The following is a 22469-nucleotide window of genomic DNA, read 5'->3' on the forward strand; positions in this document are numbered from 1 at the left end:
CTCTAGAAGTCGAGAAGTGGTGAAATAACTTTCTGAATAAACCACAGGGTTATAAATTATCAATATTCCCATAATCACCACACACTGCACAACCTGGGGGGAAAAGAAAATAAAACCAACAACCCCAGCTTGGGGGGAAAAGAAAATAAATGAACAACTCAACATTCCTGCAGGGTTCCTGTGGGAATGGCACTGAAAAATGGGATTTTTTCTGTGGGTTATGGGCTAAAAAAAGGGTTTTGTGTGCTGGATGCTCCCCAGGGAGGGGAGGACAGGAATGTTTGGGGCCTAATAAAGAGAATTTTGCCATTTTTTACCCTGCAGCCCCTCGTGATCAGCATCTGCTGATGTTCCTAGAAAAATCCATGCTCTGATGAGTAACAAATGAGCTGAAAGCAGCTCCAGCTGGCACAGCAAGAGGAATATTTTGCTTCACTGTCAGTCTGAGCTGCTGCTCACAGAAATGCTGCACTGGCCTGGCCCAGGCAGGACCTGAGAGCAGAAATTTGGGGTGAAATCAGGGAAAAATGTTTCCCAAAACACAGATAACAAAGTGAATCCACAGTAAACTAAGAACTGCTCCCCTGGGTGGGGATTTTTTTTTGTTGCTCTCTGGTGGGATGTATTAATAATTATAAATTATAAATATTAATAATATATGATTATATTATATGCTATATTATACATAAATACATTATACATATTATAGTATATATTATTATATTATATTATTATATTAATATATTTTATATATTATATTATATATAACACAATGTATTATTAATTAATATTATTAATATAAATTATAAGTATTAATTATAAATATAAATTATAAATTAATAACTATTAATATAAATAATATTAATATAAATTATAAATATTAATGTGATAGAATTTTAATATAATTTATACAATACGAATTAATTTAAACTATATTTAATTATATATAATATTGTATATATTTATAATATATAGAATTATATTTAATTATAATTATATATTATACTATAATTATAATAAAATATAATCTAAATAATATTATTAATTTAATATTAATAATTCATTTGTGGGTGGAAAAGTCCTCTTGGAGCAGCACAGATTACTGGGACCACAAAGGACCAAAAACCAGGAAAAAATCCAAAACCCAACCAGAAATCCAAAAAAAAAACCAGCAAGAAATCAAAAAACCAGCAGGAAATCCAAAAAGCAGCAAAAAATCCAAAACCCGACAAGAAATCCAACAGTAAAAAGGTAGAAAAGGACAAAAAAAGGACGAAGTTGGCTCAGATTTGTATTTTTGAGCACTTGTGTTTACTCCAGCAAAGATTTTGGGGAAATTTCTGGATTATTCCAAAGGGATTCCCATCAGTTTGGATTTCTAGGAGATCCTGAGAATCTGCACCTCTGATTTTTACACCAAAGGTGATTCTGAAATTCAGCTTTAGCTTGTTTGGGTGTTAAGTAGGAGCCACACAAATAATTTAGGGGTTAAATCTGACCCATTTTCACAGATTTTAAAAAAATCTACTGAAACTGCAACAAACTCAAGTGAATATTTGGATAAATGTTATCTCTAGAAGTCAAGAAGTGGTGAATTAACTTTCTGAATAAACCACAGGGTTATAAATAATCAATATTCCCACAACCACCACACGCTCTACACAGTTCCACATTTCTTTAAAAGATTTTCCACCTCTTTGCTAACGAACAAAGGGAGTAGAGGAACACTGGAGATTTTGTTTTGTTTTGTTTGTTTAAATATTGCTTCCAATATGCAACAAACAGGAGGTTTGGGCACCCAGACAAACAGCCACACTTCCACCAAAATTCACTTTACAGGATGACTGAGTGGGGGATGATTCTTCACTCAGCTGGAAAACAATACAGCTACTGTTTGTACATTCATTTTTTAATGCTCAGGAAAATATATATTTTTATTTTATTAAGTTTTGCTGCAAAACAAAGAAACAAAAATGAAATCCCTTTTTATTTTTTTTCCCCCCCTCCTCCCCCTCATATCTTAATTATTACTATTTATTTTCTTTACACTTTGATTGGAGTATTGAACACCTGCCTTTGGCATTATGGATAGAAAGCTCAGGAGTCTCTGAACACACGGCTCTGCCAAAAAAAAATAAAATAAAATATGGAAGAAGAAGAAGAAGAAGAAGAAGAAGAAGAAGAAGAGTGTCACTTAGAGGTCAGAAATATTTGTTGTAACAGATTTTCTCCAATCAATCAGTGTTCACTACTTTTTCTCTAAGGCACACACTCTGTCTGTAGGACTCCTGAGCCCAGCTCTGCCCAGGGCGCAGAGGGGGCTCCTGGGGACATCCCCTCCCTGTCCCTGTCCCTGTCACCTCCACTGGTGCCAGGGACCCTCTCGGGAGCTGGGAGCACTCCTGGGTGCTTCTGGAACATTCCAGGGCCTGCTCAGCTCTGGAACATTCCAGAATCTGTTCAGCTCTGGGACACCCCAGGATCTCCTGAGCCCTGGGACACCCCAGGATCTGTTCATGCTCAGCCCTGGACACCCCAGGATCTGTTCATGCTCAGCCCTGGACACCCCAGGATCTGTTCATGTTCAGCCCTGGGACACCCCAGGATCTGTTCATGCTCAGCCCAGCTCTGGGACACCCCAGGATCTGTTCATGCTCAGCCCTGGAGCACCTCAGGATCTGTTCGTGCTCAGCCCAGCTCTGGGACACCCCAGGATCTGTTCATGTTCAGCCCTGGGACACCCCAGGATCTGTTCATGCTCAGCTCTGGGACACCCCAGGATCTGTTCATGTTCAGCCCTGGAGCACCCCAGGATCTGTTCATGCTCAGCCCAGCTCTGCAGCGCGCTCGGTCCGGTGCTGGCGGTGGATGAGCAGCACAGGTGAGGGAGGGACACCCCAGAGGGGACTCCTCTTCCTCTTCCTCCTCCTCCTCCCCTGGCACATCCCTCCTGTGCTTCCCTCCTTTTCCCAGGGAGCCCAACCCCTGCAGAGGGCAGGGAGGTGGGGAAGCACGGCAGGGCTGGGGCTGTGGAGGAGCAGCATCCTCAGACAAGATGTGGATCCTCTCCAAGAAGATGTGGATCCTCTCTGGGGCAGATGGGGCACAGGGAGAAGCAGCATCCTCGGGTGAAGATGTGGATCCTCCCCCGATGGCCTGGCAGCAGATGGGAGGTGGAGCAGCATCCTCAGACAAAGATGTGGATCCTCTCCTGGGCAGATGGGGCACAGGCAGGAGCAGATCCTCAGACAAAGATGTGGATCCTCTCTCAGACAAAAGATGTGGATCCTCCCCTGGGTGGAGGGAGGAGCAGATCCTCAGACGAGAATGTGGATCCTTTCCTGGACGGCCTGGAGGCAGATGGGGCACAGGGAGGAGCAGATCCTCCCTCACAGAAAGATGTGGATCCTCTCCTGGGCAGATGGGGCACAGGGAGGAGCAGATCCTCCCTCACACAAAGATGTGGATCCTCTCCTGGGCAGATGGGGCACAGGGAGGAGCAGATCCTCACTCAGCTGAAGATGTGGATCCTCTCCTGGGCAGATGGGGCACAGGGAGGAGCAGATCCTCACTCAGACAAAGATGTGGATCCTCTCCTGGGCAGATGGGGCACAGGCAGGAGCAGATCCTCACTCAGATGAAGATGTGGATCCTCTCCTGGGCAGATGGGGCACAGGCAGGAGCAGATCCTCCCTCACACAAAGATGTGGATCCTTTCCTGGACGGCCTGGAGGCAGATGGGGCACAGGGAGGAGCAGACCCTCCCTCACAGAAAGATGTGGATCCTCTCCTGGGCAGATGGGGCACAGGCAGGAGCAGACCCTCAGACAAAGATGTGGATCCTCTCCTGGGCAGATGGGGCACAGGCAGGAGCAGACCCTCAGACAAAGATGTGGATCCTCTCCTGGGCAGATGGGGCACAGGGAGGAGCAGACCCTCCCTCACACAAAGATGTGGATCCTCTCCTGGGCAGATGGGGCACAGGCAGGAGCAGAGCCACCCTCACACAAAGATGTGGATCCTCTCGCGGATGGCCTGGCGGCAGATGGGGCACACGGTCAGCGCCGTGCTGCAGTCCGGGCAGGAGCCGTGCCCGCACTGGAACACCAGCTTGATCTGGTCGTCGATGCAGATGGGGCAGGTGATCCTCTCCTCCATCTGCCGGTAGCGGCTCTGCAGCTCCTCCATCAGCTTCCTCTGCTCCGTGCACTCCGAGCTGGGGCTGCACTCCACCTCCGTGCTGTCTGTGGGCAGAGCTCAGCCTTAATTAACTCATTAACCTCCTCTTCTGCCCCTCCCAGCAGCAGCATCCCACTCACACCGCACTCAGCCTCGGCCAGGGATCAAATAAAAATCCTTGGGGTGATGCATTTTTTTCTACTTGCTCAGTGGTTTGTGTGTGTTTGGGTTTTTTAAAATCCTGCCTGAGATTCCTGCCTCGGTGCTCTGGAATACGCTGATCAATTTAAGTGCAAATATTCAAAGTTGGTTGTGATATTCTGCCCCACTAATCCAGGAATCCTTACAGGGATCCTTACTGTGTTCTCTCAGCCTCCTGGTCACACTTGGGACTCCAATATCTGCCTAAGAAATGTCTAAGCAATGTGTGTTTGTCTTTCAGGACACACATGGTTAAACGAAAAGAAACGGTCTGAACACCTGTGTTGAGTTTTACACAAATGAAGCAGTTTTCATTTACATAAATGAAGAGTTTTACATAAATGAAGAGTTTTACATAAATAAGAGTCATCTGGTTGATTTTGTGAAGTGAAAGAATCCCAAATCCTGCATAACTGGAGTTTGGGTAAATATTCTCAGAGCAGCTCTCACTGCTGATTTTCTGCTCCTGAATCACTGGTTTACACTGTGATTTACTGAATTACATCCCTACAGATGTCCCATTCCTAATTCTGGAATGAGCTGCACATCAGTGGCGCAAGAAGGGATTTCCAACCCAGTCCTTGGGGACAGGGAGCTCGTCAAAGGCAAGCACTGAAGACATCAGTGCCAGGGAAATCCTGCTGGTATTTCAGAGCCCTCGATGTTCCTCCTCCACTGGAAATTTGCCTGCAAATGTCCTCTTTGGAATTCCCATCCTTATTCTGCTGCCAGTCTGCAGCAAAGACAAATGCTCCTGTCCAGTGTCAGGTCAAAGTGGAATTTTTGGCACGATGGGAGTTGCAAAGAGGAGCTCTGGCTCTGCCAGCTGTACATGTCCAGTACCACGGGGCTGATTCCCGCTTTTTTTCCAGGCATCAAGTCACAAGGCTGACTCCAACCAAAGCCCACAGTGCTCAGTCACGAGCAGCAGGACATGCAGTTAAACCCTCACGTGCCCTGAGAGTGATCTCAGCCCTCAGAACCACTCTGGGAAAGGTTTCAGGGGCAACTTGCATCAACCCCATGGCAAAAATCAAACCTTGCTGACATCCCAGCTCCTCCTGACGCTGGAAATGTGCACAGGAGATAAATCTGGGCTCAAAACATTTATTGAAATGCTCCAGCTCTGAGATTTCTGCATGCCAGCCCTGCACAGACACTGATTTCTCAGCCAGGGGAGAAGCAAGGCTGGCACAAGCTGTGATTTTCTCTCCCTCATGAATTTTCACTGTTAAACCACCCCATGTGAAACCTGACTGCTTTCAGTACACAAAATAAACCAGGCCCAGGCAAAGCTCCCTTAAATGTCCTGTCCTGTCTATGCAGCTTGAGCTTGGCTTAGGACACCTGAGAAAATCGATTAAAATCCACTTATTTTTCCTCTCTAAAGGTGGATAATGCAACAGGCACACACACAAACAAAAAGCCAAAATAAATGAACTCCTATTTGACTGAAAATCATTGCTGCCCCTCAAACCAAGCCTGTGCAGGACCCTCCCCACAGCTCTGACCAGCAGGATGGGCAGGACATACCTTGTTTCAGCTTTTTGGTTATTGTCACTTGACATTTGATGCACTTCTTCATCCTCCTGGAGCACTCTGCCACAAGGAGAGATGACAATTAAACCACAACAGACTCAAGGAGATGAGATTTGAACAACCTGAGGCTTCTCTGGGTGATTGAGGGATTGCTCCTGCATGGAATGAGGCCACTACCTGCCTTCTGACCTGTGCCTTACTCTTTTATTTAATCTTTAATTTAATTTAAATTTTAAAAATTATATTTAATTAAATAAAAGAGTATTAAATAAATTAATTAAATTTATTTATTTAATATTCTTTTACGTAATCAGATCAGCAGCAAACACAACAGCTTTAAATCCTCTCTGCCCTGAGCCCCTGGAGCTGCTGCAGCTCTGGGGGAAGAGGAGGAAGCTCTGGCCCAGAGTTCTGAGCAAGCTCCCCGTGCTCACTCCCTCTTGTGAGATGAACTTGCTGACAAGTCTGAGCAGGCTGCCCCTAAATCAGCTGAAATCCTGAGGAATGAGGAGCTGGGAGAGCCAGAGGAGAGGGAAATCCCTCTCAGGAGGTTTCTGGGGGATCAAGCAGGGCCAGCCAGAATTTTCCCTCTGAATTCCCCAGGAGTCCCGAGCAGCAGGTGGGCAGAACATTCTGTGTTCTTCAGAGGTAACTTTGGCTGCCGAGATGCTGAAATCACGCCGGGGTTGCTTCAGGACACAAACAGCACAAAAAAAGCTCTGTGTCTGAGCAGGGCTGGGTTTCTGACAGGGCAAAGAGGGAGGCTGGGAAGAAAACCATGAAAAAAAAAATGTGGGGGTGTTTGCAGGGGTCTCAGGACTAGAGAGGAGCTGAGAATCTTGACTTCGTGTTTCAGAAGGCTGATTTATTAGTTTATGAGATATATATTATACAAAATAATATATAAAATAATATATAAATATATAATATAAAATATAAATATATTATATATTATATATGATATATAATATATAATATATAATGTAAATATATATTATTTAAAATATACGATATATAATATGTAATATATGTTTTATATATATAATACAAAATATATAATATTATATATATATATATGTATATAAAATATATTATATATAAAAGAATAGAAGAAAGGATTTCATCAGAAGACTTGCAAGAAAAGGAGAAGAATGATAATAAAAGCTCGTGACTCTCAGAGAGTCCAAGCCAGCTGGACTGTGATTGGCCATTAATTAAAAACAACCACATGAGACCAATCAAAGATGCACCTGTTGCATTCCACAGCAGCATATTTATAATTATATATGTATAATTATATCATTCCTATTATATTATATAAATATATATAATAGGAAAGATATATTATATAAATAAATATTTCCTATTATATATTGATATATATTTAATATTATATATATTACATATTTTTATATTACATATTTTTATATATGTAAATGTATATACATAAAATATGTATATGTACATAAAATATGTATATGTATATACATATTTTTATATATAAAAATATTACATATTTTATATATTATATATTTTTATTATATTTCCTATTATATATTTAAATATATATTTAATACATATAATATTACTATATATTAATATATTAATAATATATATATTATCAATATAAAATATATAATATTATATATTATATATATAAATAATATATATTTCCTAATATATATTTAAGTATAGAGATATATTTATATTATACAAATAATGTAGTAGTATTATATATAATTTATAATTATATTATGTAAATAATACAACCATATAACCATTGTTAACATTTTGTTCCTGAGGCCTCTCAGCTTCTCAGGAGGAAATGATCCTAACAAAAAGATTTGTTCATCAAATGCGTCTGTGACAAAAAAAAATGGGGGGGAAAAATAAAAAACCCATTGTGGACTGACCTTCACAGACGATGCTGTGCTGGCACGGGAAGAAATGGATGAGCAGGGCCAGCTCTGAGCAGACCAGGCACTCGGAGGGCACGGCCACGCTGGCCACGCTGAGGTTGGTCATGGTGTTGGGCGTGGTGTGCACGCGGCGAAGGCTGCAGGTGACGCTGGAGCTGTCGGGGGAAACCTGCTGGTCCCTGGAAAGGGCACAAGGGTGAGCCAGCAGCTCCCCCAGCCATGGGGAATGTCGGATGGAGCCTTGCTCTGACTCACAGGTGGGGGAACTCAAAAGGCGTTTCTAAAAATTTTTATTTCGGCTTTCGTTGTTCTATTTCTCTAAAGTATTAAATCTTCCCTTTTGTTACGTTATCCTTTAAAACTTGTTTCTAATTCAGTTTCTCTCTCAACAATTGTCTGTTCTATTCTATAACATTTCTAAATCAACATTTCTTACCTCAAAATTTACTGTGTCAACTTTCTGTTCAATTTTAAGAATTTTCTACAGATCCATTGCTCCTGGAGCAGCTCTAGAGGTCTCAGAGATTCTCCATCCCTCCTGGAGCATAGCTTTATTTCTCTAAAGTATTAAATCCTTTTTTTGGTAAAGTTATCTTTTAAAACTTGTTTCTAATTCAGTTTCTCTCTCTCAACAATTGTCTGTTCTATTCTATAACATTTCTAAATTAACATTTCTTACCTCAAAATTTACTGTGTGAACTTTCTGTTCAATTTTAAGAATTTTCTACAGATCCATTGCTCCTGGAGCAGCTCTAGAGGTCTCAGAGATTCTCCATCCCTCCTGGAGCATAGTTCTATTTCTCTAAAGTATTAAATCCTTTTTTTTTGGTAAGGTTATCCTTTAAAACTTGTTTCTAATTCAATGTCTGTTCTATTCCGTAACATTTTAAAATGAACATTTCTTACCTCAAAATTTACATACAGATGCATACAATGTGAACTTTCTGTTACATTTTAAGAATTTTCTACAAATCCATTTCTCTTGGAGCACCTGCAGAGGTCTCAGAGATTCTCCATCCCTCCTGGAGCATAGTTCTATTTCTCTAAAGTATTAAATATTTTTTTTTGTAAAGTTATCCTTTAAAGCTTGTTTTTAATTCAGCTTCTCTCTCAAGAATTGTCTGTTCTATTCTATAACATTTCGAAATCAACATTTCTTACCTCAAAATTTACATACAGATGCATACAATGTGAACTTTCTGTTACATTTTAAGAATTTCCTGCAGAGACACCAGGGCTGGGGGAAGCTCTCATTTCCAAGGTTTCCTGAGGCTCACCTGAATTTCTGTGAGAAGTCTTTGATGATCTGGACAATCCTCCCATCTGTGATGAGGTCCAAAGGAGACTTTCCCCGATGATTTGCATAATTAATATCTGCTCCTTCTTGTGCTAAGTAGCAGGCAATGGCAGTCCCAACGTTCAGCTCCACATTTCCCAGGAAGCCAGAGGCCTGCAGCTAAAAGAAATTGAGAAAAATACTCTCAAATATACTCCCAAGCTTCTAAACTTCTGCTGTGATTTGCACCAAAACCTAAATAAAGTCTTAAACCTTGTACTTAAAACTTGGAAGTGCATCTTTCTGAAAGCACACAGAGATTCTTTTTGTAAAGAATGGGTTCAAATTTTACACTGCAGGGCCAGGAGTGCCTCAGAGTGACCCTACCTGGTGCTGATCCCCACAAATCAGAGAAAATGGGCATTTATTTCTCTGAAATGAAGAAGCTGGAGGCCCCACAGAGCAGCTGCTGCTGCAGGGCCCTCAGTGACAGCCAAACTCAAGAGCCAAATTTTGATGCGCACGATCCCAAATAATTCAAAGTCAAGTCACAAATTCCACTGACCTCAGCAGCCAGAGTGGGGCAGTCAGGGCAAGTAAAATTAGCTGGGAAGGAATCTACAGCACTTGGAGATGGTGTTGCTGTAATTAATGCTGTAATTAATACAGGGAGGGACAGGCACAGAGCCCTCTTGGGGACTTGCAGGAGTTTGGGCCTGCACTGGAGCCATCATCTCCTGGGGTTTGGGAGGAGCAGGATGGGAGAGAAATGCACTGGGCTTTTCCAGGCACCAACAGGTAAAAAAGAGCAGTGGGTGGCTGCACTTATTCTAATAATTTCAAATATAATAGTAATAGTCAATAATGATAATGATAATGATAATAATAATAATAATAACAATAATAATCATCATCATCAATAACAACAATAATAAATAAAAGAATAAAAGAATAAAAATAAAAAAACTAATAATAAAATAATTAGCTAGAATAAAACATAATAACAACAACAATAAAAAGAGTAGAAGTAAAAATAAAATAAAAAAAATAATAAAATAAATTAATAACATTATGAAATTTAATAATATTAAACATTAAAATCATTGACATATAATAAAATAGATAATTAACATACAATACAATAACATATAATATATAAACCCAACATATATACTATATAATACATATAATATAATATAATATAATATAATATAATATAATATAATAATAACATATAATATAATGTAATGTAATATAGTATAATATAGTATAGTATAATATAGTATAATATAATATAATATAATATATATTATAATAATATATATTATGCTATATAATAATAATATAATACAATACAGTATATATAATATAATACAGTATATATAATATAATACAGTATATATAATATAATATAATATAATATAATATAATATAATATAATATAATATAATATAATATAATATAACAACAACAACAACAATACATATATTAATATATACTTTAAAATATATATCACATATAATACCAAAAAGAATCACCCAAAAATCACCAGAACACCACCTTCTGCAGGTGTCCTGCTGGACCTGTGCTCACCTTGGCCAGGAGGGTGGCTCCCATCTCCCCGTCCCTCTTCTCCAGGGCCAGGGCCATGAGCTGCTGCCGCTCCAGGGCCATGTGCATGGCGGTGTCACCATCCTCATCCTCAGCATTGACATCGCTGCCCTGGCTCACCAGCAGCTGCACCATGGCCACGTGGCCCTGGATCACTGCCAGGTGCAGGGGGCTCTGCTTCCTGCTGTTCTTCACGTTCACATCACAGCGACCCTGCAAAAGCAGCAATTGCACTGAGGTCATGGGGCTGCAGAACTCAAGAGTGTGGAGCCTGGCAGCTCCCAAATCCCACTGCACCTTTGCTGGACAGTTTAGCCAAGCTATCTGCTCCTCACACTGATCTGTCAGACAATAATATCCTTTTCTGGCCCAGGGATGGGGCAGCTGAGACATGTTTTAAAAACTTTTATTCCATTTTCAGTCTCGTGAGAAGGGTGAGACAATACAGATGTTATAATTCACACCATCATAATCAGAAGTTAACTATTTCCTAATTACAATGAGCAATAAGTGGTTTTTGGCTCATCAGTTTTAGTTCTACCATGCTGTAGATGCTTTGAAGTCAATAATGTAAAATCACCCCTCGGGGGACCCTGGGAAAGCAGGAATTGCACCAGGGCAGGTGGGGCAGGAATTGCAGCACGGGGCTGCTGGGCTGGGCTGCAGAACTCAGGGTGTGGGGGCTGGCAGCTCCCAAACCCCCCTGCACCTTTGCTGGGTTCAGCTGAGTTATCTGCTCCTCACAAGGAGCACCAACTTGTCAGACAATTTCACTGACGGGTGTTTGACAAACTTTTTCTTGATTTTGGTTTAATTTCTTACCTCTTTGATGAGAATTTCAGCCACTTCCATGTGGTTGTTGAGAGCAGCAAGGTGCAGGGCAGTGAATCCATCTTCCTTTTTGGAGTCCACCAGCTGTCGAGCCCTGGCCAGAATTTTCTTTATGGCTCTGCAGAGTTGGAGAGGTTATTAAAGATGGAAGAATGAATTTCTGCCTCTCCTGTTCAGGAGCCAGCAAGGTCCGTGTTTTACCATGACACCAGCAATGAGGAGCAGTCCCTCAAACCCACAAACAATCACAGGAATACAACACAACCCTTCAGTTCTTATTTAATAAAGTAGGGGAAGGCCACATTGCTTTGAAAATAATGAGGAGATTTATTTTTGGAAGAGTTCCAGAGGCTTAACTAAGACCCAAATATCTGAGACTGTCCAGAAACAGAGATTTCCCAGCCCAGGGAAGGCATGAGAAAGATGGGATGGGGAAAGCAGGCAGGAGTTTCCTGTGAAGGGCTGAAGGAGCCAATCCAAACCCAAAAAAATGTTTAACCAACTACCCAGAACCACATCTGCCACTTCCTCAGCCAGCCAGCACAAATTAACACCTGAAAAAGGCATAAAAATGGAAAAAAAAAATAAAGGTAACTTACAGCTTGTTGCCTTTCAGGGCAGCGTAGTGGAGCAGGTTGAAGCCTTGACAGTTCTGGACGGTGAAATCGATATTTGGAACTTCAGTGAGGATCTCAATCACCACTTTGTAGTCCAGGGTGATGGCATAATGCAGGGGGGTGTCTCCCTGGGAATCCTACACGTGGAGAGCAAAGCAAACCCAGGTTACCAACCCCAGGAACCCCAAGGAATCCCCCTGGGAGCTGCTGGAACTCCTGACCAGCTCCTCTGAGGGATGGCCCAGCACACAGTACAATAAAACCTACAAATAAATAATGAGCAATAAAACCAACAAACCCTCAAAATAGGCTGGGTCCAAGTCACTATCACTGCCTGCATTAAAAATGTTAAAAAATCTTGGTTTTGGGAACAGGAGTGTGGGCACAACACACAGGAACAGCAGCTCAGCTCTCCCTGGAAGGCTGAGCAGAGCAGAAAATGCTGATGTGATGAAGAAGGGGCAGAATCAAAGCTGGAATTCCAGGTACTGAAATTCAGGAATATTTCCCCGTGCCTTTTCACAGGACAAATTTGGATTCTCCAAGCCACAGATGGTGTGAGACATAAAGAAATATTATTATTGCTGTTAATAATGAAGGGATAGGACTATTTTTGGGCTAAGAATGATATATTTTTTAGATAAACATTAATCTCAGAGGTTGTGAGATTTTAAAGGAGTAAGCAGTAGCTTAAGAGTAGCCACAAATTCTGTTATAAGATAGTTTATAATTTTTAATCTAATATATATTGGATTAAAATAGATCAAAATAGTTGTTACAAGGTTTATTTTGTTTTTCTAACTTATTACCTTTACTTCATTTTGTTGCACTTTTATCTAATGGCTTTCTGTCTCATGTCTATATAAATGTTTCTATTATAACTTCTAAATTCTTAGCTTATTTTATATAACTACACTTTTACATTATAAACTCTTCACTATTTTATCAATAGAGTTTCTTACTTAAGGTATATTCTTACAACCATAGAAACATAAGTTTATTATTTTTCTGTTTAATGTCTGCCTATTCATGAATTTTTACATTCATCTAAGCTTCCCTCCAGGCTGTAAATCAAATTTTTCTCACGAAGAAGCACCTCAAAAAAAAAAAAAAAAATAAAAACCACCTCAAAAAAATCCTCCAACACCTCCCAGGCCCGAATTCCTGCAATAACCCCAAACTTACTGGGAGGTTGACATCACAGCTGAGCTCACAGAGGGCTCTCACCATGTCGGTGAAGCCCTGGCTCACGGCGACGTACAGGGCTGTGCACTTGGCATTGTTCAGCAGGTCTGCACTGGCCCCCTTGGCCAGCAGCACACGGGCAACTTCAGCTTGGTTTCTGTTTAAAGCAAGGAAAAAAAAAAGCAGATTTGAGTCATTCCAGTCAATTTTTTCTCCAGGAATCAGAAATTTTGTATCCTCTCAGCCACACCCTGCTTCCTTTTAGTGTTAAAAAAACTGGGGGTTTTTGGGAAGTTTTTGCTGTTGTTGTTTTGTTTGGGGTTTTTTTGTTTGTTTGTTTTGTTAGAGTTGGGATTATTATTATTATTATTTCCATCAGGGCCAGCAGGAGTGGGGAGGTGTGTGGTGGTGCTCCCAGTACAAGGGAAGAGATGAGAATGTTAACTCAGTATCTCAGAAAGCTGATTTATTAATTTATGATATATATTATATACTAAAACTATACTAAAAGAATAGAAAAAAATTCATTTTAAAACCTAGCAAAGAATAAAAAAAAATAAAATTATAATAAAATCTTGTGACTGCTCACAGCCTCGACACAAGTAGCTGTCATCGGTCACCAAGTAAAAACAATTTTACATGCTAAGTAAACAATTCTAAGTACACAATTCTCCAAATCACATTCTAAAACAACAAAACATGGAGAAGCTGAAGCCTCTCAGCTTCTCAAGAGGAAAAAAACCTTCACAAGAAGATTTTTCATGAAACATGGCAGTGGCAGAAGTGTCCTACCCAAAGGCCGCATAGTGCAGCGCCGTGTCCCCCTCGTCGTCTCGCAGGTCCACGTTGGCATGGGCCTGCAGCAGAGCCTTCACCACCTCCAGGTGCCCCTGGTAAGAGGCAATCTGCAGGGCAGTCCTGCCCTGGTTCTTGGCATCCACCTTTGGGAAGGGCAGAGACACAGAAATGCAGGGACGAGTTTGATTTGTGTCTGGAGCAGGGTGGGAACAGCGCAGAAATCCCACAGGGTCTGGGGATCACCGAGACCACTGGGTCTCAGCAGTGCCCAGCTGAGCTTGTCCCAGAATATTCTGGAAGGGGAAGAGGGCAGCATGTTTAGAGAGAACAGAGCTCTGTAACTGCAGAGCCCTGCTGCCAAATCACTCTGTGCCTGAGAGCAGAATGCTCCTTGATAGCTCTGCCAACAACTCCCTTCCCCAGAGGAAAATGGGTGAGGAAATCAAATGAAGCTTTGCATAAAGCTCTGGAGGTGCCAAGTCCCTGCTGTGCTGTGCTGTGCTGCTGCAGGCACTTCAGGGGCTGCAGGGGACACCTCAGGGCTCAAGTGCTGCAGTGAGAGTTCTGGAGAATTAAAGGCACTGTAGAAAAGAGGTAACAGAAAAGGCAAAGCAGCTTCTGAAAGCAGTGGAGGATAAGGAGAAGAGAAGGAGGCACAAAACCTCAGCGGGTTGGCAAGGAGAACAATTTGATAATCAAGGTTTTATCCCTGCAGCAGTCAGAGCACAGGAGAGGCAGCACTTCCCTGGACAGGCTCAAAATGATGGGAGAGTCCTTTGGGCAAAGAGGAATTAGAGGTCACTGCTGTTCTTCCACCTACACCAGGCAGACAGAGCTGATAAACTGGAAAAACCCTGCCAAGAAATCCCAACTTGCTCTGAGTCAGCCTCAAATCCAGCCTGATCTCTCTGTAAGACTCTAACAGAAACAGCTAATTTATTAATATATGTATTAAATAGAAATAGAAGTATAATTAAAATAACTGATCAGATAATGGATTCCTTACTCTTGGGACCTTCCTATCTGGGATCAATGTGAGAATTGCAGGTATTTGTGTCTCCTTCCCATCCCAGAAGTTTATTTATAACTTAAATTTATTTATAAACTTAAACTGAAGTTTATAAATAAAGAAGTATAATAAATACCAGACAAATAACCACTAAATCAGCTTCTTCAGAGCTGATCCTGGGTCACAGCCCCACAACCACACCCCCAACAAAACCTCTTTTTGTTACTCATGGTTTCCAAGGACACAAGATTTGGTGGTTCCTTTTTTTTTTTTTTTTTTTTGTTTGCCCTATTCCTAAACCCAGAGCCCCTCCCTGGAGGAGGTTTTGGAGATGTGATCCTGATATTTTGGCATTCTGCAATTGTCCAGCGAGGAGTCCAGCCCAGCTCCCTGCTCCAGTCAGACGTGAGATAAGGCACTGCACAGATCTGGGCAGCTTCTCTCCCTCCTGATTCCAACACTGTGATTTTACAAGGTCCTCTAAGGACAGGCACAGCCAGACACAAGCCCTGCCTTTCTTTTCCAGCAAATCTCTGATTTCTGCTCCTGTTTTCCTATAGATAAACCCCTCTCTCCCTCATTCCACAGCTGAAGGAAATCTGGGAAAAGCCAGCTTGGCAAAGGTACTGCAAGGACTTTAGTTCAGATTTATTGCCACGAACTAGAGGCATAAAATATGCACATTTAATTTGTGAATTTAATCCTTGCAGCAACTGCACTCCTTGCAGAAATTCCAGCAAAGTAATATTCCAGCTGTTGGGAGATATCACTAAGCCTGACAGATGTATTGTTTTCCTCACATCCTTTTCCCTGCCTGAGTACAAAATTTGATTACGATGTTTTAAAGAGAAAAAACAAAGGAAAAATAAGCATTTTTGTCTTCCAAACTTGCCTTGTCTGGGTATTTCTGGAGGAGCTCCCGGATTTTAGCTGCATTGTTGAGGGCTGCACAAATGACCAGGCACCCTGCATGCTCTGACTCTGTCCTCTGGGACAGCAGCTTCTCCAGGACAGTCACCAAAGTACCTGAAAAAGAGACAAAAATTCACCCCACACCTCCCAGTGTTTGAGGGGACACAGGTGGCAGAAGTGCAAAGTCAAAAAATTTGCAAGTTCTGCCTCAAGTCCGATTTGAGCAAACAGTTCCAGATCCATCTATATCAGAAAAAACAACAACAACAAAAAAAAAGTCCTGGCAAAGTCTGTGCTCTCTCCCACATGATCCTGACACTCAGAGGAAATAAAGATGGTCAGGCCACAAAAAAAAAAAAAATTCTGAGCAGATGTGAAAAGCACCAAAAAAAAAAAAAAAAAAAAAAATCCCCTCCATGCAGCATGTGATCCCAAACTCGATTTTAGGGCAGATTAGGCAAAAACAATTGCTGATTTCACAACAGCTCCACGCACAGACCTGGAGTATTTCACAAGGATCAGTGTCCTTGTACAGGAAACAGGATGGAGCAGGGAACTGAGACACAGCAGGGATGAGGCAAATGCTGAACCTAGGGCAGAGCTGTGCTTAGCAATTCTGAGGCCTAAATTCTGTATTTTCCTGTTAAACCCAGCATTTCCAAGCCCTAAAATCTGTGTTTTCCTGTCAAGGCCAGCTTTGCTTGCCCAGTAAGGCACAGCCAAGTTTTATTCTCTATTTTCCTGTTAATCCCAGCATTTCCAAGTCCTAAATTCTGCATTTCCCCATTAATCCCAGCATTTCCAAGTTCTCAATTCAACTGAGTCCTAAATTCTGTATTTTCTCTTTAATCCCAGCATTTCCAAGTTCTAAATTTCAGTGAGTCCTAAATCTTGCATTCCCCATTAACACCAGCATCTCCAAGCCCTAAATCCTGCATTTTCCTAAGGCCCAGTTTTGCTTGCCCAGTAAGGCACAGCCAACTTTTATTGTCTATTTTCCTGCATTCCAAGTCCTAAATCCTGCATTTCCCCCTTAATCCCAGCATTTCCAAGCCCTAAATTCCAGTGAGTTCTAAATCCTGAATTTCCCCATTAATCCCATCATTGCCAAGTTCTCAATTCTGCATTTCCCCATTAACCCCAGCATTTCCAAGCCCTAAATTCCAGTTAGTTCTAAATCCTGCATTTCCCCATTAATCCCATCATTCCCAAATCCTAAATCCTGCATTTCCCCATTAATCCCAGCATTTCCAAGCCCTAAATTCCAGTTAGTTCTAAATCCTGCATTTCCCCATTAATCCCATCATTCCCAAGTCCTAAATCCTGCATTTCCCCATTAATCCCAACATTTCCAAGCCCTAAATTCCAGTGAGTTCTGAAATCTGGATTTCCCCATTAATCCCAGCATTTCCAAGCCCTAAATTCCAGTGAGTTCTAAATCCTACATTTCCCCATTAATCCCATCATTCCCAAGTCCTAAATCCTGCATTTCCCAATTAATCCCAGCATTTCCCAATCCCAAATCCTGCATTTTCCCAAAGCCCAGCTTTGCCTGCCCAGTACAGCACAGCCGAATTTCCCTTCTCCACCCAGGGAAGAACACTTGGATTTTGCCACCACCCCAAGAGCTGGACCAAAGATCTCCCAGGCCTGGTGGGACCAGGTTTGTCCCTCACTTTTGGGCTCCTTGGCACTCTCTGTGGTCATCAGGTTGGCCTCCTCCTCCCTCTGGTAGGCTGTCAGGCAGGCAGGGTTGAAGGTCCAGGACTGTCCCCCCACTGACACTCGCAGATCTCCATCACCATAGACCTTGATCACCTTCCCAATGTGCCCCAGGGTCTGTAAGGGAAAAGAAAAAAATGCAAAAATTCCCAGACCCAAAACCAGGGGTTTTAATGTTTTAATTTTTTTGGGTTTTTTTTTTGTAAAGCTGCAGCTCCTGCTGTGTGAAAAGAAGCACCTGGACAAGTGACACATTCACAGACAGCTCCAACTTCGAGGACACCAAAAGGTTCTCAGCAGTTCCTCTCTCACTGCTTTGCCATGGAAGGGTTTTCCAGACACACTGGAAATGGCTGGGAGGGAGATGCTGAGAAAAACTGATCAAACTGGGACTGGGGATGGTTTCCTCTGGGCTTTAACAGCTCCTGGAGGAACCTGCATCCTAATTTTAGCCATATTGGGTTGATCAGGCCATTTTTCCACCTCCCTGCCTCAGACAGGAAGGGCGTAAGAGGACTTTGGTGATGGAAACCTCTCCCATGAGTTGGTGGCAGCCAAATCCTTTTTGCTGGATTCCCCCTTGTCCATGGAAGGGTTTTCCAGACACACTGGAAATGGCTGGGAGGGAGGTGCTGAGAAAAACTGATCAAGCTGGGACTGGGGATGGTTTCCTCTGGGCTTTAACTGCTCCTGGAGGAACCTGCATCCCAATTTTTAGCCATGCTGGGCTGATTTTTCCACCTCCCTGCCTCACTCCAGAGAGTCAGGGAGGGCATAAGAGGACTTTGGTGATGGAAACCTCTCCCATGAGTTGGTGGCAGCCAAATCCTTTTTGTTGGATTCGCCCTTGTCCCGTTTGGGCGCCGCGGCCATGACGGCGTCACCGAGAGCCACCAGCAGCAGGGGCTGGGCAGGGACTTCCCAGCAGGAATTTTGGGGTGGGGGACAAGCCCATGTCCTTCTTGGGGAAGGTCAGGAGGTTACTGGACTGTCCTGGAACTGGAGCACACTCACAGGTGCCATCTCATCTGTCCACTCCCCATGACCAGGTTGGAAGCGCTTCACCGTTTCCATATCATCTATCACCCGGACCACATCACCAACCCAAAAGGTGTTGAGCTACAAGAAAAAGAAAGTCATAAGCTTTTGGGGGATGAAGCCACCACACACACACAGAGACAAAAAATTAACAGTGATCAGCTCCCTCCACCCCACTCCCAAAAATCCCAACAAACGAGACACCCACTGAGTCAAAAAACAGAATTGCAAAACATAAATGCAGCTACCAAGACAATCAACACAGTCCAGTTCTCTTTTAGGCCAAGTGAACATTTAAGTAGGGAAATAATTGGGAACAGTTGTTCCAATAATTTGGAACAATTTCCTAGCTTCTTTTGCTCCAAAAGGTTTATTATTAACACCAGATAAAGCACAGAAGTTTTCTTGGTCCATCTCCTCCTTACACCTGGCTTGGCCCTGGAGATTTTAACTCACTCTAATAAGGAAGTGAAATGTTTGTTGTTTCAAACAGAAAAGGGAAAGCAGGGTTCATCTGTGCTGGGAATTTGCCAGATGCTCCCTCTGCTCTCTGAGCTAGGAAGGGAGCCGTGTCAAAACACACTTTTCAGAGCAGACTGATTTTGTGCAGAACAGTCTGACACTGCACTTTCCACTGGTGTTGGGAGTTTTTAGCACTGTGACCTTGCTCAGGTCAGAATTTTGTGGTCTTCCAGCAGCTTCTTCTATACCTAATTACCTCTATTTCTAATTATCCACTTCTCAAAGCCCTCAAACCTCTGGGGAAGGCCAGAGCTGCGAGCTTTAGAAATGCAGCCACAAAATCAGAAGGGCTGGATTAAAGACTCAGAAGAAATCAAAGAGACAAAGATGCAAAAAAGAACAACGTGGAGACACAAAACAAGGAAGAACAAAAAGAAAAAACCAAAGGGAAATTGTTGGAGAAGAGGCTCATCACAAGGGCAAGGCAGCTGCAGAAGGATGAGGGACTGGAAGCTGGAATTAAGAAATGCAGTTTACCTTCAGGACTGGCAAATAGAAAAATTAAAAAATACCCAGGATAATCGTGTTTAGAAGAGCTGAGTGCTCCTTCAGCACCTCTGGGGACGCTCTGGGCTCCACCCAGCAGGACCAGTGAGCTCCTGCAGCATTCCCAGCACCTACCTTGGTCAGGGCCCCGGGGTGGAAGGTCCAGCGGGTGTCACTGTTGAACTGCACCCTCACGTCCCCCCTGTCCGTGATCCTGTGCACGGTGCCCGTCTGCCCGATGAACTTGGGGCGAGAAACAGAACAGGGGAAAGCTTCTAAAGAAATCACCTCGGTTCACAGCGGGGAGAGAAGGTATCGAGGGTAAATCACCCAGCACTTCCCATCCACGCTGCTCCCAAATCTTTATTCTGTTTTCATACAAATCCAGCATTTCCCAGTCCTAAATTCTGGATTTTCCTGTTAATGCCAGCATTTCCAATTCCTAAATTCCTGTGAGTCCTAAATTCTGCATTTTCCCATTCATCCCATTATTTCCCAATCCTAAATTCTGCATTTTCCCACCAATCCCAACATTTCCAAGTCCTAAATTCCTGTGAGTCCTAAATTCTGCATTTTCCCATTCATCCCATTATTTCCCAATCCTAAATTCTGCATTTTCCCATCAACCCCAACACTTCCGAGTCCTAAATTCCGGTGAGCCCTAAATTCTGGATTTTCCTGTTAATCCCGTAATTTCCAACACCTGCATGAGATACAAACATTCTTTTTCTACGAAAAGGAAGGGAAAGGCTCCTCTAAAAGCTCCTCTAAAAGAGCAGCACATTGAGGGAGCAGGGGGACAGGAATACAAAGTGCAGAAATGCTTGAAAATGCAGCACAAATCGTCCTCTTTGCAAAGGACAGGGGTGGGCAGGGAACCCAGGGTTGTTCTGCATTATAAAACACCAGCAAGGCAAACTCTGAGAGGGGAAAAAGGGGCAAGGCACACAAAATAAAAACAGGATTGGGTGGTGCAGGGCTCTAGATCAGGTCCTGAGAAGCTCATGGTTTATAAAGAGGTAAAAAATGCCAATTTCTGAGGTGACAGAGGTTCCTGTTTCTCTGTTTAATATCCCTCTCTACCCCTGCATTGCCCAAAAAACAGGAATTCAGGAGCACGGAGATTTAATAACCAGCAACAGACACAGCAACACCCAAAATCTACTTTGGGGGTGCATTCCTGAGCTGGAATTAAAAATCTCACAGCTCCACTGGCAGCTTTATTAAAGTTCATCAGAAGATGCCAAGTCCCTGCCTGCCAGGCTGAAAAAAACCCCCAAAAAAGTTAAAATATTTCAGTTAAAAGTTAAAATATTTCAGTTAAAAGATTTCAGTTAAAAGGTTTCCACATTGAAACTGAAATAACAGAGTTTGCCTTGACATTAATTCAAAGCCTGGTTTCAAAAAGTCTCCTCACCTATAGGGGAGGTCAGGCCAGGATAGATATTTAACATATCTTACAGTTTTATGGTATTTATTCAAGCTATTTACAGTAATAAGTGCCATTTCTATCTTTATTTCCTCCACTCTCTGTGGTTTTTTAAAACAACAGGTGACAGCAGACTGATGGCTCTTAATTTAAAGGCAAGATTAAGCTCCAAAATTCTGATATGGGCTGAGAAATTTTATCCCTGGCCAAGGACAGAGCCCAGTGTTGATAAAACATAAACTTTAATTACCAGTAAAAAAAGCCAAACAAGGAATGGATCCAGAACAGCAAAGGAAAGACTCGTGGCTCATTTAAAAACAAACAATCTAGACTGTTGTTGTTTTTGGTTTTTCTTTTTTGCTTCCAAGACTTTTGCAAAGATCCACAAGGCCATTTTAATCCAACAGAGCCTAAAAATAACTCTGACTCCAGCGTCCTATCACTAAAAAAAAAAAATCTGCATTTGTGACTCAGTTCAACTCTGAGGGCACACAAAGATGTTCTGGTAATTTCCTGAGCAGTGCAGAAGGAGGGAGAGGCTGCAATGGTACCCAGGGACTCACCTCAGCCATTTTGGGATTCCAGCCCCCGTGGCCCTCCTGCATCTCCCGCAGGATGTCGATGTCCAGCAGGCACTTCACCTTGTCCCCGTGCTGGAAGGGATGTCTGTCTGTGCTCTCCTTCCTCTGCAGCTCAGCTGGCTTCCCTGGGGACAGCAAGGACAGCACCCACAGGCATGCAGGGTGCACTCACTCACCCTGCGTGCCTTACAAGGGCTGAAAATTAACTTTAATTGGGGCAGAATGGAGCAAAGCCCTTTTCATGCCCTATACACTCTATAGGGCAGCAGAGAAATCAGTAGGATTTAACTCTAATTATATTAATAATTACATGGTATTACAATTCTATTTTATAATTTACAGTTACAATTCTACTATAATTACACTATATTAAAACCCCTTTTCATGCCCTATACACTCTGTAGGGCAGCAGAGAAATCAGTAGGATTTAACTGTAATTATATTAATAATTACATTATATTCCAATTCTATTTTACAATTACAATTCTACTACAACTACACTATATTAAAACCCCTTTTCATGCCCTATACACTCTGTAGGGCAGCAGAGAAATCAGTAGGATTTAACTCTAATTATATTAATAATTACATGATATTCCAATTCTATTTTACAA

General features: G+C 42.3%; 1 protein-coding gene across 3 annotated transcripts in view; it reads right to left on the reverse strand.

Annotated features, from left to right (window-relative positions):
• Window positions 1-1653: 1653 nt before the first annotated feature.
• Window positions 1654-22469, reverse strand: part of MIB2 (MIB E3 ubiquitin protein ligase 2) — a 46430-nt gene continuing 25614 nt past the window's right edge. Inside the window, exons 6-19 of one of the 3 annotated variants that reach the window (XM_066563910.1) lie at window positions 21838-21980; window positions 19981-20088; window positions 18814-18918; window positions 17754-17916; window positions 16058-16191; window positions 14151-14299; window positions 13359-13515; window positions 12156-12310; window positions 11548-11674; window positions 10708-10938; window positions 9116-9294; window positions 7833-7993; window positions 5914-5979; window positions 1654-4244 (exon numbers count right to left, since the gene is read on the reverse strand). In XM_066563910.1, the coding sequence (XP_066420007.1) occupies window positions 4003-4244; window positions 5914-5979; window positions 7833-7993; window positions 9116-9294; window positions 10708-10938; window positions 11548-11674; window positions 12156-12310; window positions 13359-13515; window positions 14151-14299; window positions 16058-16191; window positions 17754-17916; window positions 18814-18918; window positions 19981-20088; window positions 21838-21980 (2120 nt within the window). In that variant the 3' untranslated portion in view covers window positions 1654-4002. Of the gene's footprint in view, window positions 4245-5913; window positions 5980-7832; window positions 8018-9115; window positions 9295-10707; window positions 10939-11547; window positions 11675-12155; window positions 12311-13358; window positions 13516-14150; window positions 14300-16057; window positions 16192-17753; window positions 17917-18813; window positions 18919-19980; window positions 20089-21837; window positions 21981-22469 lie in introns of all 3 variants that reach the window. The other 2 variants (XM_066563909.1, XM_066563911.1) reach the window with 2 other exon arrangements.

The sequence above is a fragment of the Molothrus aeneus genome, chromosome 21 (genome assembly GCF_037042795.1).
Source record: "Molothrus aeneus isolate 106 chromosome 21, BPBGC_Maene_1.0, whole genome shotgun sequence".
In the NCBI taxonomy this organism is placed as follows: Eukaryota; Metazoa; Chordata; class Aves; order Passeriformes; family Icteridae; genus Molothrus; species Molothrus aeneus.